Source organism: Mizuhopecten yessoensis, unplaced genomic scaffold (genome assembly GCF_002113885.1).
Source record: "Mizuhopecten yessoensis strain PY_sf001 unplaced genomic scaffold, ASM211388v2 scaffold10829, whole genome shotgun sequence".
Classification (NCBI taxonomy): Eukaryota; Metazoa; Mollusca; class Bivalvia; order Pectinida; family Pectinidae; genus Mizuhopecten; species Mizuhopecten yessoensis.
Window position 1 is genome coordinate 1311561 of NW_018408742.1, and position 15656 is coordinate 1327216.

The 15656-nt window shown below is 36.8% G+C and overlaps 1 protein-coding gene across 4 annotated transcripts in view; it reads right to left on the reverse strand.

The window, feature by feature from the left end:
• Positions 1-15656, reverse strand: part of LOC110462789 (degenerin-like protein del-10) — a 42440-nt gene continuing 26784 nt past the window's right edge. For all 4 annotated transcript variants that reach the window (XM_021516963.1, XM_021516962.1, XM_021516964.1 and 1 more), the window contains 8 exons: positions 10576-10743; positions 9614-9738; positions 8652-8833; positions 6417-6570; positions 5571-5636; positions 2447-3974; positions 572-663; positions 1-172 (listed from right to left, as the gene is read on the reverse strand). In XM_021516963.1, coding sequence (XP_021372638.1) covers positions 54-172; positions 572-663; positions 2447-3974; positions 5571-5636; positions 6417-6570; positions 8652-8833; positions 9614-9738; positions 10576-10743 — 2434 coding nt within the window. In that variant the 3' untranslated portion in view covers positions 1-53. The remainder of the gene's footprint in view (positions 173-571; positions 664-2446; positions 3975-5570; positions 5637-6416; positions 6571-8651; positions 8834-9613; positions 9739-10575; positions 10744-15656) is intronic.

Consider the following 15656-nt stretch of genomic DNA (forward strand, 5'->3'; position numbering starts at 1 on the left):
TGAGTGGATTTTTTTTATTATCAAAATATATACATTTTTGTTTTACAGACTGACTATCGCTTGTTCTGTCTCAGTAATCGTTCTGCCGAATGGTTTAGAAACAGGTCGATAATTTCAAATATGGTCATCACACTTGCTCCCACAAACAGTCCCATCGAACCCCCTATATCACCTGTAAAGAAACAAGGAGATCAATATGACCACAAAGACTATTAATATTTATTCTATATTTATAATACAAATCTATCGAACGTTTTTTATCATTTACAGTGTATGACTGCTAAAGGGAATGAGCAATGTGTTGATGATGTTTTTACAAATGGTCCAAAGTTTATTTAATTGATGTAAATTAATATATTTTTCAGAATTGCCCAATTGCCTGCTGTATTTGCAGTTGCTATAATAGCTGTTGAAGTAATAAACTTGAAAGGATATCTGGCATATTGGAGGCGATATCATATCAATGTTCTTCATAAGGTTAGAGGTAATGTCTTTCATAATAACGAGCGCTGCATTAGAGATGACGTCATACATAATAACAATATATTTTGAGAGGCGATGTCATACGTACACAATAATGAGAAAATGTCGTAAGCCTTCTGTTGACGTATCTCTTCGTAATTCATTTCTCTGTAGAATATATCCAGCTGTAGATAATTGTCCCTGAAATAAATAGGATTTATGAGGCATATATGAAACAAAATTGAGAAAATGAAACGTTCATTTTAATTTGTTTTGATTTAAATTTAACTTCACTTTATTAAATCCAGTAAGTTTAAAACTGTATTTATTTCTGGAAGTATAAATCATATTTTCAATACATAATAAGCAACGATTCGGAAATAAGTATTCAGTTCTTATACAATGTCAGTTTCGTCAATTAACTTTAATGAAAAGTTATTCTAAAGGTCACGACAACAATACACTTGTGATAATGCATCCTTGAAATTTCATGGGTTACGCTCTCTGTACCCCTGGAATACATCACGAAAAAAATAAAAAGTTTGGTGTGCGCCACCGTGTACATGATACAAGAAGGCTAGTTTGATCATCAGATGTACAATCTCGCGGTCACGTAACGGTAAAATTGACTGTCTTTGAAGTTGGTATCGCTCCATTGTAATCTTCAAAGGACAGGTATCAGCCTAGCGATTGGTCAGTTGTTTTATCCTGAGACCAATCAAAAAGCTTGCCGCGTGCCTTCCATTTTGCAATGACAATGAGAGCGTAAGTAAGCAAAACCATTGGAGTATCGAGGATGTTCGAAAATTAGACACAAAATAAAAGGATAGGGTAGCCTTTTTGGATTCAACAGTAAAAAATAAAAGCGCATGTTTAGAAACATAATACATGTCAGGTTTGATTATCACGGGACTAGTGGAAGTTGAGAAGACGTAAGTAATGTCTTAATCAGTCAGATGAGAGATGTAAGCTTCCAAAAAAAACCAACAGAATCCAGGCCATTAGTTGATCATGTATTAAGATGTGAATGGAGAAGAAGTGGAAATGTCTCAGCCGATCAGAGGCCAGAGAGGACATTTCGCCAAAACGTGACTGGATAAAGATGATAAAATTCAGAATTTTGTTAACAATTGCTAAATAAAACTAGAAACGTTACAGATGAACTTACGACAAACACATGTGACTGCGCTGTAAAATTTGGCAAACTATACAGTATGCGAAAGATTAATTACCCTGCACCATTTAGCTGTTTTCCTCCTTCTCATCGGTGATGCTAAGGATCAAAATGATCCGATTGATCTGAACTACAGTTGAAACAAATAGACGAAATGACCATTTGATGTAGTAAAATAATTGCTTTGTTTGGTTTCTGTATCAACAACAAAAATAAACAGGTGCTTCCTTTCTTGGTTTTCCAGTAATCATTTTTGTCCTTTTTCTTGTCCCATCTTTAATAAGGTAAACATTCCTAAACTTGTAATTTAATCATTTTTCATTTTAGGGCCCGATCTTCTGTTTCCATATCTTTCCCACTATTCATTTATACAATGTTGAATTACCCAAGGGATGTTCCCCGCAAAATTATTATTCATTTACAAAAGTTGTGATGCGCTAGGCCCGGGGTTACTGGACGGCAAAAAAAGGAATAAATTCATTCATTCGTTCTCGAGGGTTAGTCTTAAAGACTGGCCCTATATCGTCGTTTGGACTCTTCCTCTCCATCCCAATATGCCAACAAATTATCTTGAAGTTGCGTTTTCACAGAGATAACCCTAAACCTTGCCAAATTTCGTCAAATCACCTCTATTCGTTCTTAACTTATAGTTTTCTAAAGGAAATATTTTCAACGGCGGGCGCCGCGTCATGGAATTAGGGTTATATAGTATAATAGAACTGGTATGCCACAAAGTCATCACGTAACGAACAAAAGCAATCACGATCACTAACTGATCCCCATTTGGAGCGTACATCCTAATGAACTTACATGATCACATTATGATCCACCTGGGTTGATGTGACGTAGTTAGACAGATGGTCCTCCATCTGATCCAAACAGCTATGGAAGTGACTGTCTCTTAGCCCAACTATAAATCGTATATCATTGGTGTCCCTGTGTATTGTATAGTTAAGTTCAAGTCCATAGTAAACTTTCGTACTGTTAGCTAGGAAGTCGGTGATATTTCTGTATACATAATAATCCAACATCTCCTCGTCTTCTAAAATCATTTTCCAGATGGACTGTCCTGTGGGCGTCAGGACAGTCCAACCATCGTATATTGCATGTCCGCGACTCCGCACCTCTTGGAAAAACATCTTCAAGCTGATAGATGCAGTATGCACCTTTTCCTCTTCCGCCATCTTTGCAACGTCGAGTTTCCTTACCGTTTGGTCCGTGAAATAATCTACAGCCCGATCAACTAGATCTGAAAAAACATGTAGCGTTGAATTCGACATAGTTTCTAGGGACCCATCCAACTGCAAGAGATTGTCCTTGATGTTCTTAATTGTCGCCAAATATTGTGTTTTTGCTTTGTTAAATTTGTCACGTCGCGTCAAAATCACTCTTAAAGGTCTTTCTATACTTTCGTAATAAAACACACTCTTACTATGGTAAAACCTCTCACATGCGTCGACGTAGTCTTCGCTTATGGTAGCCATCCTTGTGGTGTTAAGACTGCTTGTTTGCATTACCTCGTTCAGAAAGTCAATGTATTCAAGCAAACAAGCAATAATAGCCTCGATATCATCCTTCACGCGCGGACTATGTAACCTTGCGTAGTGGTTGTGGTATAGAGAAGCGTTAAGGAGGATTTTTGGTGCAATCATGGGATTGTGTTTCCTGGCAACTCCTAGAAATTTGTACCGGAACAAGGGTGTCCCTGTTTGATAAGCTTTGTATAGTTCAGTATAGTTAGACAGTGCACGCTTGGCAGTTTCAATTCGATCATTTATTTTTGCAACTAGTATAGTATAAAGAATTAGCCTTCCATCTGCATTACTCTCAAATGAATCTGAAGCCAAATCCTGAAGATACGTCTCCGTTAGGAACACAAACTCATGGAAACCAATACATAAGAGGTTCAGTGTTCTTTCTTCCATTGCGTCCCTCCCGCGTATGAAGTTCTTTCTGACGTTATACTCCTGGTACCTATAAAGAAAGTCCTTTTCTTTCCAAGCGACCATCATTCTTTCAGATTCCTTTTCCACGTTTTCAACTTGTTTAGCGATTCGTTTTCTCATATCCTTATGAATCAAGACCATCACTGCTGATAAGGAGTCGTTAACGGCGGACACAACAGTTTGGAATTTCTCCAACTTTGCCTGCTCCATACGATGGGTTACCTCCCTTGCTTTTGTCAGCTTCTCAGTTATTTTTGACGTGATAACCTTGTCAAGAATCTTGTCCACTGCATGACGGGAAGTGGTAGCATATGACAAGGTAGGGTCGAACATAAGTGATTTACAGGACGTGGGGCACGTGCACTGTTGACTTCCGGTTTGTACCAACAACACTGAAGAGAGAAACAGAGGCTCTGTACTTCATGTATATTTTGGGGAATATCCAACCCCGTGTTAGCAACAGGTACAAAATTTGAATATCTTTTATTATCCACGTGGCAAATTCACTATTTCTCGAATAAGACGTTATAATAGGGTACGGAAGTGCCGTAAAAACCACGTTAACTTATAGCAAATGCACACAAACATATGGGCTACTAATCATGAGTAACGTTTCGATGACTAGTACGGTGTGTTTTTTACGATATGACTATTAAGGAGGCATGGTAGTCTAGTGGTAGGATGCCGGGCTCATGACCGAAGGGTGGCGGGTTCGAGTCACGGCACGGCACAGCAATGTGTTGTATCTTTGAGCAAGATACTTTACTCCGCTTGTTCCAGCCTACTCAGCTGTAAATGAGTACGTGGTTGGGCAGTGTTAGAATTATAGAATGCTAGCTGTGAGCGCCGAAAAGCAGCACCTGCTGCATGCTCCCCAGGGAGCTGAGCAAGATATTGGCTGGTTGCAAAGGCCCTATAACCACGGATAATAATTTGTGAACCGCTTTGAGACGACCTAAGAACTAGGTTGAGATAAAGCGGTATATAAGAACCTCGAATTGTTATTGTTATTATTATCATTATTGTTATTATTATTATGAAGTTGACGAATCAAATCTGGTAAACTCTATTTAGTACCTTGTTAAATATGTGCGAGAGTCCAAAAGGGGAGGACAAGAGTAAAATGATGAAGAAAGATCCAGATACACCAATTAAACAGCAACAGAAACTGTAAGAGAATGTGTGTACAAAATCGGAGACAAGAACTGTGACGCGCCAAACATCGGACAGCCAACAAGACGGTTTCGTGTCCGAAGTTGATACCTCTAGAAAGGATCCGAGACCAAATTAAAGATGCTCAAAATAAATAACTGTGTTCTACATAATGTTTAGTAATAATTTTTGAAATTTCGATATTATTCTTTCCGGAATTTCGAATGACTTAATGCCAAATACCGCATTCACTATCTCGACGTTTTGACGCTTAATTTGAGTTACATTGTAGTTACGAAAACAGTTGGTTTATATTCAGAATGCATGGTTGAGAATGATAATGAGTTCTTGTACACGTACACAGGTCATAAATGAAACAGTCGGACCAGGATTATTCAAAAGGAGACATGCTTTATGCGATAAAGAATGTCATCAGGATAATCGGCAGTGGCTTGCTCTAAATCGAGAACAATGGGTCGTATATCCTTTTTGCAAAACGCAAAAACTACTTGTCTCTTATACATTGTAAGCATCAAAGTTAACAGTCACTTTGCCGGTCGTTTGTCTGATAAAGGTGAGATGGTACATATCGTACTAGTTATAGAAACGTTACAAACAACCATTTCATTCATATAAAGGATACGCAAAAATCAAAATCTATGTACCAATAAATCAAGCATCTAAATAGTGCCCGTGTTTCAATTTAATACTAACATGAGGTTGTAAAATGTAATTGGAATAGCTTATCTTAGCGTGAAGATTCTCATTGACGTGTGATAATTTTATGTTATGCAAATTGTTGCTCATGAATTGATATGTATTTTTTCTATTCTTACAATATTTCTGCTTGGTTGGCAGAAAACAGCTGAAATATTCTTTTAAGGAACATATTCTCGGTTCGTCTGAAAGATAAAAAAAAAAGAAGAGAAAACCATTATGTGCATACATAACTATGAAAGTGTTTAAGATATATTTTGATAAAAATCAACATGAAATACTAAATACTTTATTTTGGGTCCTAGTACGTACGGCTTCAAAAAAGTTCTTGATTTTATTCGCCTCAGAAAAGAGAATGATATCAAATTCGCTACCCTCATGGAGTGTCGGCATTTTGCTGTACAAGATGGCGGGAATAACATAATTACTTTATTCATACTCGTACGCTGGTATATTGTAATGTTAGAAAATAGGATACGAAATACGGGTAGGTGAGATCCGGATTGAAGATGATTAGCTTTTATCAATATAGGAACATATACAACACATCAGAATTCAAGAATCGAGGACACAGAAACAGCAAGTGCTTCCTACACCTAGTGTGGCACCTGTCATGACGTCACCTTCCTATGTATGAAGGTCACCTGACACACTGATTTTTTCACCTAGCTAGGTATCATATCATGAGCAAAACAGTTCAATTTCGCCTCAGTGTACATTATATCTCTTCCATTAGAAAACTCGCGCTAAACAATTCAACTCCTGACGCTTAAAGATTGTCCTACTGCTTTCAGGAATGGTTTATAAAAGCAATAGCCCTGCCGGCAAAAAGGTTTCGACATCATACAATTTTGACTGAAGTACGAAGATCCTTAGAGAGTCTCTAGTGCAGTGGATTATTCATAAACTCAATAATCAGGGGAGGCTGATAGGTTACTACTTTCTGCTGAAAGGAAAAGGCTTACCATTAACGCTTGGCATGTAGAAGTCGCGACAGCCACACTGACTATTTATGTACGACATCAAACATTCCAGGCGACACGAGTCAAACGTGTAGTAATCAAAGTAGGTCAGGCCCTTCTCACTGCACTGTCCGTGGGGTGGGGGTAAGTTCTCCAGCTAAATATCATAAATTTGATTGTTACTGATATAAAGATATCAAAATATAAACATATATATATATAATACAAGTTCTTTAACAATATATTTTAACAATGCAGCAGTATTCCCTAGCCACATATACCTGTTTGACAGCTAATAATAAAAGTAAGGATGGTGTGAGGCAAAAGTCAAAGTATAACACATGATTGATATACTCTCTCACCTCCTTAGGGGTAAGATAGGTGAATCTCAACCCGATGGGGGATATAAGTTGCCAACACGAGGCTCTGCCGAGTGTTTGGCAACGCAACAATCTTTCCCTAGAGTTGAGATTTGAAATATCACCTCAAGGGGGTGACTGTTTTCTTTTACCTTGTTTACCTATTCTGTATCATTTAATATTGCAGGCTAACGAGACGTTGATGCATTGTTGACGTGACGTTGGTGCATTAGTATGAATTGAGAGATCCCCCCATTTCAAACCTAGGGTGAGACAAGGATTTATCTTACCCTTGACATGTGTATCCACACTTTTACCGGTGTGAGAGATCATTGTTAGGGTTGAGACTATTCATAAAAATGGTATGTGTCACGTCAACAATACAATAATGGCACTCCAACAATCAATCAACATCACGTCAACCCTGAGTTTTACCTGTAACGTTAACATTACATTATGTGAATGATACGCAATGGGTGAACAGGGTAAACAGAATAATTCACCCCCATTGTAGTGAGATCCAAACCATCGGAGAAGGAAAGTTGCCAAACACTTTCCAAAGCTTCCTGTTTGGCAACCTTTAAATCTTCTCCTTCGAGTTGCGATTCCCCTATCTCACACAAAGTGGGTGAGGGATTCTATGTATCGCACACTGGAAATAGTGTGGATACACCTGTCTAGGTCAGAGAAATATCCTTACCACAATACTTCAACACTAACAGACTGTAACTTTAAAAGATATATCGCTCACATCTTTGATGAAACTTGTAAGACTATGTTACTAAGATAGAAATGAAATGAAAATAATGAAAAAGCTTCACCACATTGATACCTTAGTAACAATTAAAGAAAAGAATTGTCCCATGCGTTAACAAACAAGCCAATTTAATACTCTCTCAATACAGGTCCAAACTGGATAACTATTACAATGTTTAATGAAAACAAGAGACAGATTTTTTTCTTTCTAAAGTTCTTAATTTTACATTGACAGATACGTCTTATCCAACAATTGGAAACTTTCCAATATAAACAGTTTTCTGAGGGCAGACGATAAGAATGCTGTTCATAATAATAGATCTATATTACTTATGTTCGAACGAGTTATCTTTTTTGATAACTTTAAATCACTTTTTTCAGAAAAGAGGCTATCGTCTACGAAATCAGGCTAGAATAAATATTGCAATCAGTCTAAAATATTCCCTTTATGCAAATGTATACTACCGATTGATTCATATCACTTCTTATTCACTCGTCTTAGGAACCTACATACAAGTCTTACCTTTGACATCCCGACTCCAACATTAATCATTTACTTAATTAAAATGTTACTGGAGACACATGTCTGAACAGTAAACCTATCTTACAAATTGGTAAAAGTGTCCAACATTTCACATGCAAATTGTATGTGGCGTGGAGAGAAGAGCAGAAAAGATTTTGTGGAGAGAAATCAGAATGATTCCTGAGTGTGATGCTTGCGACTGCCATAATAAGAGGCTTGGTATTTTTTTCTCTTGACTCCACTTGGCGTATTGCAGCAGGGCAAATGGTATTAGCAAAATTGTCTTATTAACTCTTTTAATTAATACTCCAAATCTAAATAGAACCCTTATCTCTTTGATTTTCTAACAATAAAATAACTTGGTCCTTTTATGACGATTACGTGACATATACTGTGGAATTATTTATTAGCGTATGAGGTCTCTGTTAGCTGGTAAAATCCATGTCTGATCTTTTTGCATATACGAAAAACAAAACAAACTATTTTTAGAATATATTTTTTATTGGAAATAGGTTCATTAAGCTTTTGAATGATTTTGTATCTCTAATTATGTGCTTGAAAATTATTTGTGTCTTTGTGATAATGATTGGTCTGACTTACTGCTATGACTTGAAGTCCAACAAATGCGTGTGTGCCCGTTGGGACGGAAATACCCAATTCCCTGACCCGGGCCAAATCTCGCTGCCCATGGGTGAGGATCTTCACACCTGCTGCGCTGCTGGGACCGGGCATGTATTCATACTGTTCAACATTCAACAGCAAACGGAGCCCTGCATCAGACCCTATAATGGCATGTGGGAAGTAACAATGTATTATTTTCATATTTCATCATATTTTATTGAGTAAACAATAGGATTGAACAGCAGGCTAGGCCTATATAAGTTCTCTCCTTAGGTTGACATGACAAAGACAAAGATGAATGAAATGGTTTGTAAGAAAATATTGATGCAAATCATATATAATAAGTAGCATAGACATATATATATATAGCAGATGGTATAGGGGAGATAATTCCATGTATGTTTCAATTACATATAAATATTTAATTGATATTTTTAGCTATACAATGCTCATATTAAAAAGTCAATCATAATTAATCAGTAATAGGATAGCAAAAATGTATTACTAAATGGTATCCACTTTTTTGTATTTATTTTGATAATTTTTATATATTTATATAATCATGAATAACTACATAAACCACATAGTGTGTACATATCATAAAACATATACACATTAATACATGCATGTAAATGTCCCCTATATTACTAACAGCTAGTTGTGTAAGATGAACGTAAGACGCACACATGTGAGTTCACCTATAAACATTGTAAATGACACAGTTTGACAAAATTGAGTAAAAATGCACCATACAGCTGTTTCGTCCTTTTAGGATCCATCGGTGTTCTCAGGGTCAAAACGGGGGGGAAATTACACATTTTTTTATAAGACTGTTTGTATGATTATAAAAATTACATACAACATGGAAAGATCAACTAAGAACATAATAAGATATAAAGGGAAGAATATATCTACATCACCACCAACGTTAGATCATGTACCCGAAGAGGAGGTTACTAGAGTTGAAGCTGGATCTATGTCGGAGTTGAAGGTGTAACAGAGTCCGTGATCTGTCAGCACAGCGGTGAAGTTTTCAGGACCACAAGGTATATCTCCCCATGAACATCTACATAATACAGAAATAGAACTTTTACATCTGTAGTTCCTGCTAGTCTGGTGATAAAATGCGAACATTTAACAAGATATTGTTTATCGCAACTCCCCATTAATTTCCTTTCTTATAGTGTTTCACTCGATAGTAACATGATCACTATTTCCGAACAATTTGTAAAGAGTTTATAAGTGAAAATGTTCTCTGTCGTAAAAGCCAATAGTTAGTTGCTACGTCGACCATGGGTGATGTGTCGTCATTCAATTATTTTCATTGTGACGTTACAAAGTCTAACAAGCCCTTGACGGTTGCGATTGACAGGATTAGGTGAAATATATCTTTAACCCTGGCAGCGACTTTGGTAAATAAGTTAAAAATGCAACGGTATTTTATAAAAAGTTACAATATTGAATATCGGTTTCACATTCTAATTCCTCTGTTATTTGTTTATTTAAATAACAGACAATTGAAAGTTCAATTGTTTGGTTTAATCGTAATTTGTATATAAATGAAGACCTGATGTGCAAATAAACCTATAATAGGATTATGTTAATAATGACGTAAACAATTACTCTTCTACAATATATATTCTGTATCCTTTTACATCAAAACGGCGTATTTAAACATATTATTATGATAAAGTATCAAATATTGTTCCATTTGACAACTTTGAACGTGGGTGAAGCCGTTTTTACATTTAAGACATGTTAACATGTTAAATACAATTTACTACGGATAAATAATTGATATGACAACATTAAATGTACGATAGCATTTTTACCTGGAAAATAATGGGGCCAATGTCATCACGGATGAAAAAAGCAAAAGAGGGGAAACATTTGTTAAACCTACTTTACGATGAGGTCATCCTTCTTGTGTCCGGTGAGCCAAAATAGGTCACTGATAACGAGACGGGATACGTTGTGTGTCTCTAGTAGGGACACATTGAAATTGATGAGGGGTTTCTTGTACATAGATTCAATCAGACGGTACCAGTCCTGGTCTGTCGCAGCCGTAGCTCTTAACACAAACAATATCTCATTATCAAACGAGCTTCAAATACATGTATAACGATACCTATGCACATAATAAAGTTAGTTAGACAACAATCATTTGTTCAATTTAAACTTTCCCGTCTTAAACTGTATTGATATATAAGATGTTAATCTTAATTTTTGTAAATGAAACATTCCTGCATTAGGAACTGTTTTTTTCAGTTATTTGCCCTTTGTGAAATATTTGAGCTAATGCTTTAATTTGTCATCGACTCGCAGGGAAAATTTACGTGCAGAGTGTTGTCCCGAGCAGTATTTGTGACTATGATACTGTCAAAGTGTTGCTCCACGTCTGTGTCGATTGAATTAGCATATGTCATGTCATGTTTACAAGTGTTTCTAGATTGAACAGGTGCATTGGAACGTTTGGTTTCGAATAACTGCTATAGTAGTTCATTTTAAGTCGGGCAGACCTGGCAAATATGAGTACTGTAGCCATCATTGAACATTTGGATGCTCGGTACATTGGTTTTCGTATTTGACTCCTAATGCAGTGTACAGTTTATCCTCTGACAGGCAATAAAATATCGCTCTTATTAAAACTAATGTTGTTGGCAGACGTTAAACGTTGAACAAGTCCCCTAAAGCATAGAGGTCACCCTAGATTTCAACCCCCGATAAGTCATATTTAAAGGCCCCGAAGTAATATATGCTATTCGGATATACTGAACTTACCTTAAGTAATTAAATTAAAAAATAGCGATTAGTCTCAAATAAGGTGTTACAACTGATGTCTTCACTACGTAGTTGTCTGACATTATAGCATGTCAATTTGTTCTGTAGTCCGACTAAATGTTACGAAATGACACATTAGCGTCTAAATTTCATTTCTATATACTTAAATCATCCGGTGCTTAACTCATCTCTTACCAACTATGGAGAGGCATACCGGCCTTAAATCAAGATGGTTATGGCTATGCAAATTTTAACATATTATGATAGCAGCACAGAATGTTATGAAACGACACATTATCTGGAGTTAATGAAAAAAATCTTTAATTGATTGAAAGAATGTATTTAAAAAAAATGCACAATGCTAACATTGCACTTTAGTTTTTATATTTTGAAATGCTGGTATATTTCGATTTAAATCCATTCTGAGTGCTCGCTAAGTCTTAATGTTCACATCAATGTGTGTTCATGATAAAAGGACACAGTGGCAAGGGCATCAATCTTTCAACCGATACGTTCAATATTTCAAATTCTATCCAATCAAAGTGATGGAAAATGTTGATCGACCGGTAGCTGATTACTTCTTTACCAATACCTTAGTCTGCCGATAAATGGTTGATATTGAAAATGATAACCATGTAAGCCGAATAAATACCACTTCAACTTAATATCATGCATCGTAATGGAAATATTCAGTGTATGAAAATGTTTCTGAAATGTTAACATTAAAAAAATGACTGGTTTCTGTTTTCGTCCTATTGACATCTACTGGATGGTTATTTAAGGTCGTGGCAGATTTTGGTGGTGGAGGAAGGTCAGGGTTCCCGGAGGAAAAAAACCCGACAAGCGGCCAGTACCTGTCGACTGTCCCATGTATACCTCGAACCCGCGACCAAGGGATGTAAGGCTAGTGATCTTTGACGGTAAGAAGTCTAACCACTTGGCTCGCAGTCCAACTGGAAAGACATTCGAATACCTTATTCAGACTAATAATGCTCAATCTATGCCGCTCAAACCTGCTGAAGGAAGCATTTGAAAGTGCTATCCATACTTCAACACTATTAAGGAAGACCAAAGAGCATGGGCTGGCTTGTTCGGTCGATAGAACCTGTAGGAGATTGACAAAATTGTCCAGTACTTGAACAGTCTTGGAGTAGTGCTCTGCAATCAATACAGAATCTTTGCAATCAAAAATTACATCTGTTATATAAAACTGTTTATATGATTCTGATATCTGCTGATGAGCAAGAACAGCAACTTCGGTGACAACATACCGAAAGATCAGAGTGAGGTTTTGATCGAAAAGCAGAGCGTTTTTTTGTGAAGCAGAAACGTTATTTATAACAGCCACAATTGATCCCGCCTCATTCGCACACACCTTTCCGGGATGGGCGAGCAAGAGTTGTTCATCCTGATGAGTCTGAGAGCGGGCTACTTCCTCATCTTTGTCACTGTACCTCACCAGTACCGGTGTTGGGTCTTGTTGTTCTGATCCCTGTGTGCTATCCGTCAGTGTTTCTAGGATACCACCCAATGCAGACCAGCATATATTCATGGGAGTAAGAGGGGCGGTGTTGAACGTAAGACTTGTAGAAGACTCGGCGGATCCTAGTAGAATATGTTTGATGCATTTCAGATGAGGACAAGACACTAGAAACGTGTTTTCAAACATTTCGAAATCACGAATGGAATATTTTGAATTGTACCCGCTGCGTTCAATAGCAGAAACTGGGCTGTGTCATCTGCGCTCTACACCAGCAAGAACATGTACCCATTGACTTCATTTCAGGAACGCAAATCTTTGTTTCAAAGGAACGTAAGTATTTGAAATAAGGTCGATAGCGCTGGTGTAGCCATACTGACGTTGTCTTCAGATTTTGTTATTTTAGGAATGGAACCCTCTGTGGGAAAGAGATCCCATGACAATATACTTTGCACGGAAAATCTCATTTCTGTAAAGATGAAGTTTGAAATTGAAGTACTTCTGTCATGTGACTTCACACTGACTGATTCTGGTACAAGCCTACCAAAAAGTACTTCTACGTCCGTCTTAGTGACGTTGCTATTTGGTGCAAAAGTCAAGTTGTAGCTGTTTATGTATTAAGCCTCAACAGTGAATGCAAGGATAATATTTCTTCCTTTTTCAATAACTTCTAAAATTGATTGTACTTCCTTAAGTTTACGAAGGCTTTGCTTTTCATCTCGAAATTTCTTCATACTTTGGTTGTCATTATAAGATTTCTGTGAACAGGATTCCACACGCTTGAGTATCTTTTGAAATGTTTGAATAGTGTCGCGCTTGTCCAAAATATTCTTCACAGTTTTCACCATTGATTTCTTTGTTTAAGACTCCAAGCTTTCAGCAGGTCTTTTGGAGGTTGACAAAATTAATCGTTCATTAAAGTCTCCTCAAACGTTAAAGTAATTGTTTCAGCAGCTCTTTCAAACGTGACAAGATTATGATTGTGGTGAATATTGTGAATACAGACGTCACAAATACACTTGAAAATGTCGCACGTCTCACAGACCATTACGCACAGTTTCTTGTGACTTTGACTCCAAGTCGGATATTTGAAAGCTCAATCCTGAACACTTATGGAAGAATAATTTTAAAACAATTACTAATTTAGATCCGGTGATTGTTTATCATTTTTTTATCTTTACAACTAAAGCGTCTCTACCGAGCAGATGCGATACGTACATGAACCAACGCTAAACATTATACAGGAAATCATATACAAATATGATTGCCTTTAAACAGAGTTAGTGAGGTTTGGAACCAAACATGATGTTTGTACCAGTTCATCCCCTGACGTTATACCTATAGTAAAAATGTATGTGTATGTGTTCTGGTTAACATGAGAGAGAAAAAACATTACTTTCATATTCATGATGTTTTTGTCTATTGACTTATTCTTGAAACCCCCGAAGTGATATTTCTTTCATAGCACTTATTGGAATTGCTTGACAAATTTAGAATCATTAGGAAAAAGCAACTGCAAAAATACTACAAAGTCAACACATTAATAATATAAGAACTCATCTCGAATAAGACAACAGCAGAACCCGAGTAAACACTAAAACAACATGTTCATACGAACCTCGAATCAACCGGTCTTCAAACCATGTGTAGCGCTACGTTAACCATATTAATATATTTCAGGATAAAAATTCGAATGCGCTGCAAATTCAAGGGATGACAGACAGAGGTTCCCCAACCAGTGATGGTTTGTTGTCATATGTATCTAATTCGAGTTAGTTAGTTTTCAAATTGTATGAAGACATTAAGTTTACCGGGTTTTTTGGTTTTTATTTGAGACATGATAACCAAATATCATGAGCTTTGTAACCGTTTTTTCCCATAACGTTCATATTTATCTGGGAAAATCTTAGGTTTCCCTAGGAAATACATTAAACTGTTTCCGATAGGGAAACCATTGCCATGAATTCAAACGTGGGAGATGAAGTCACAAAACATAGTGTGCAACAAACAGTGTTTACCTACTCCTAGCGGTTTTATCCAGAGAGTCGTGAGTGAGGAAACCTACTATGGCTGTAGGAGAAGAACATCACTAGCCCTACATCTCTTGGTCGCTGGTTCGAGGTCTACATGCGACAGTCGCCGTATAAGAGGTCTGCTTGGTATCTGCCCGTGTTTTATATGGCTCATTTATAGTGTTGTAACACTTAAATACTTAAATCACAGTAACTGTACAAACCAACCTAGAAAATAATATGGTCCACTCTAGGCAGGTTGAGCTAAGCAACAAGTGTCTCAAGGTAGAATCAGAACTTACGTCTACGCAATTAGGTCGGTGACTGCTAATTGTGGCCCCTTCCTATCATTTGTGTGCGTCTCATTGTGTTTATAGTGAAATCAAATATATACTAGTCGGTACCCTAACAATCTTACATAAGTTGAAATATCTTTAATCAATCTGACTCTGACATCATTTAGTTGAAATGAATGTAATTTGACGGCCATATTATTTCCCCAAGTATTGATTGAAGCTATGACCGCGTTATGTATCGTTAAACATACAGGGTCGTTTATATACAGAATAGCAATACAAATAGTATATCACCTTATAATTAAAACATAGACTGTAAAGAGAATCTGGTAAATCTTTCACGACCCCTTGATTCGCTCGTGAAGTATAAATTTGCGTTCCGTGTCTGTCATCCATAGTATGAGACATGTCAGTA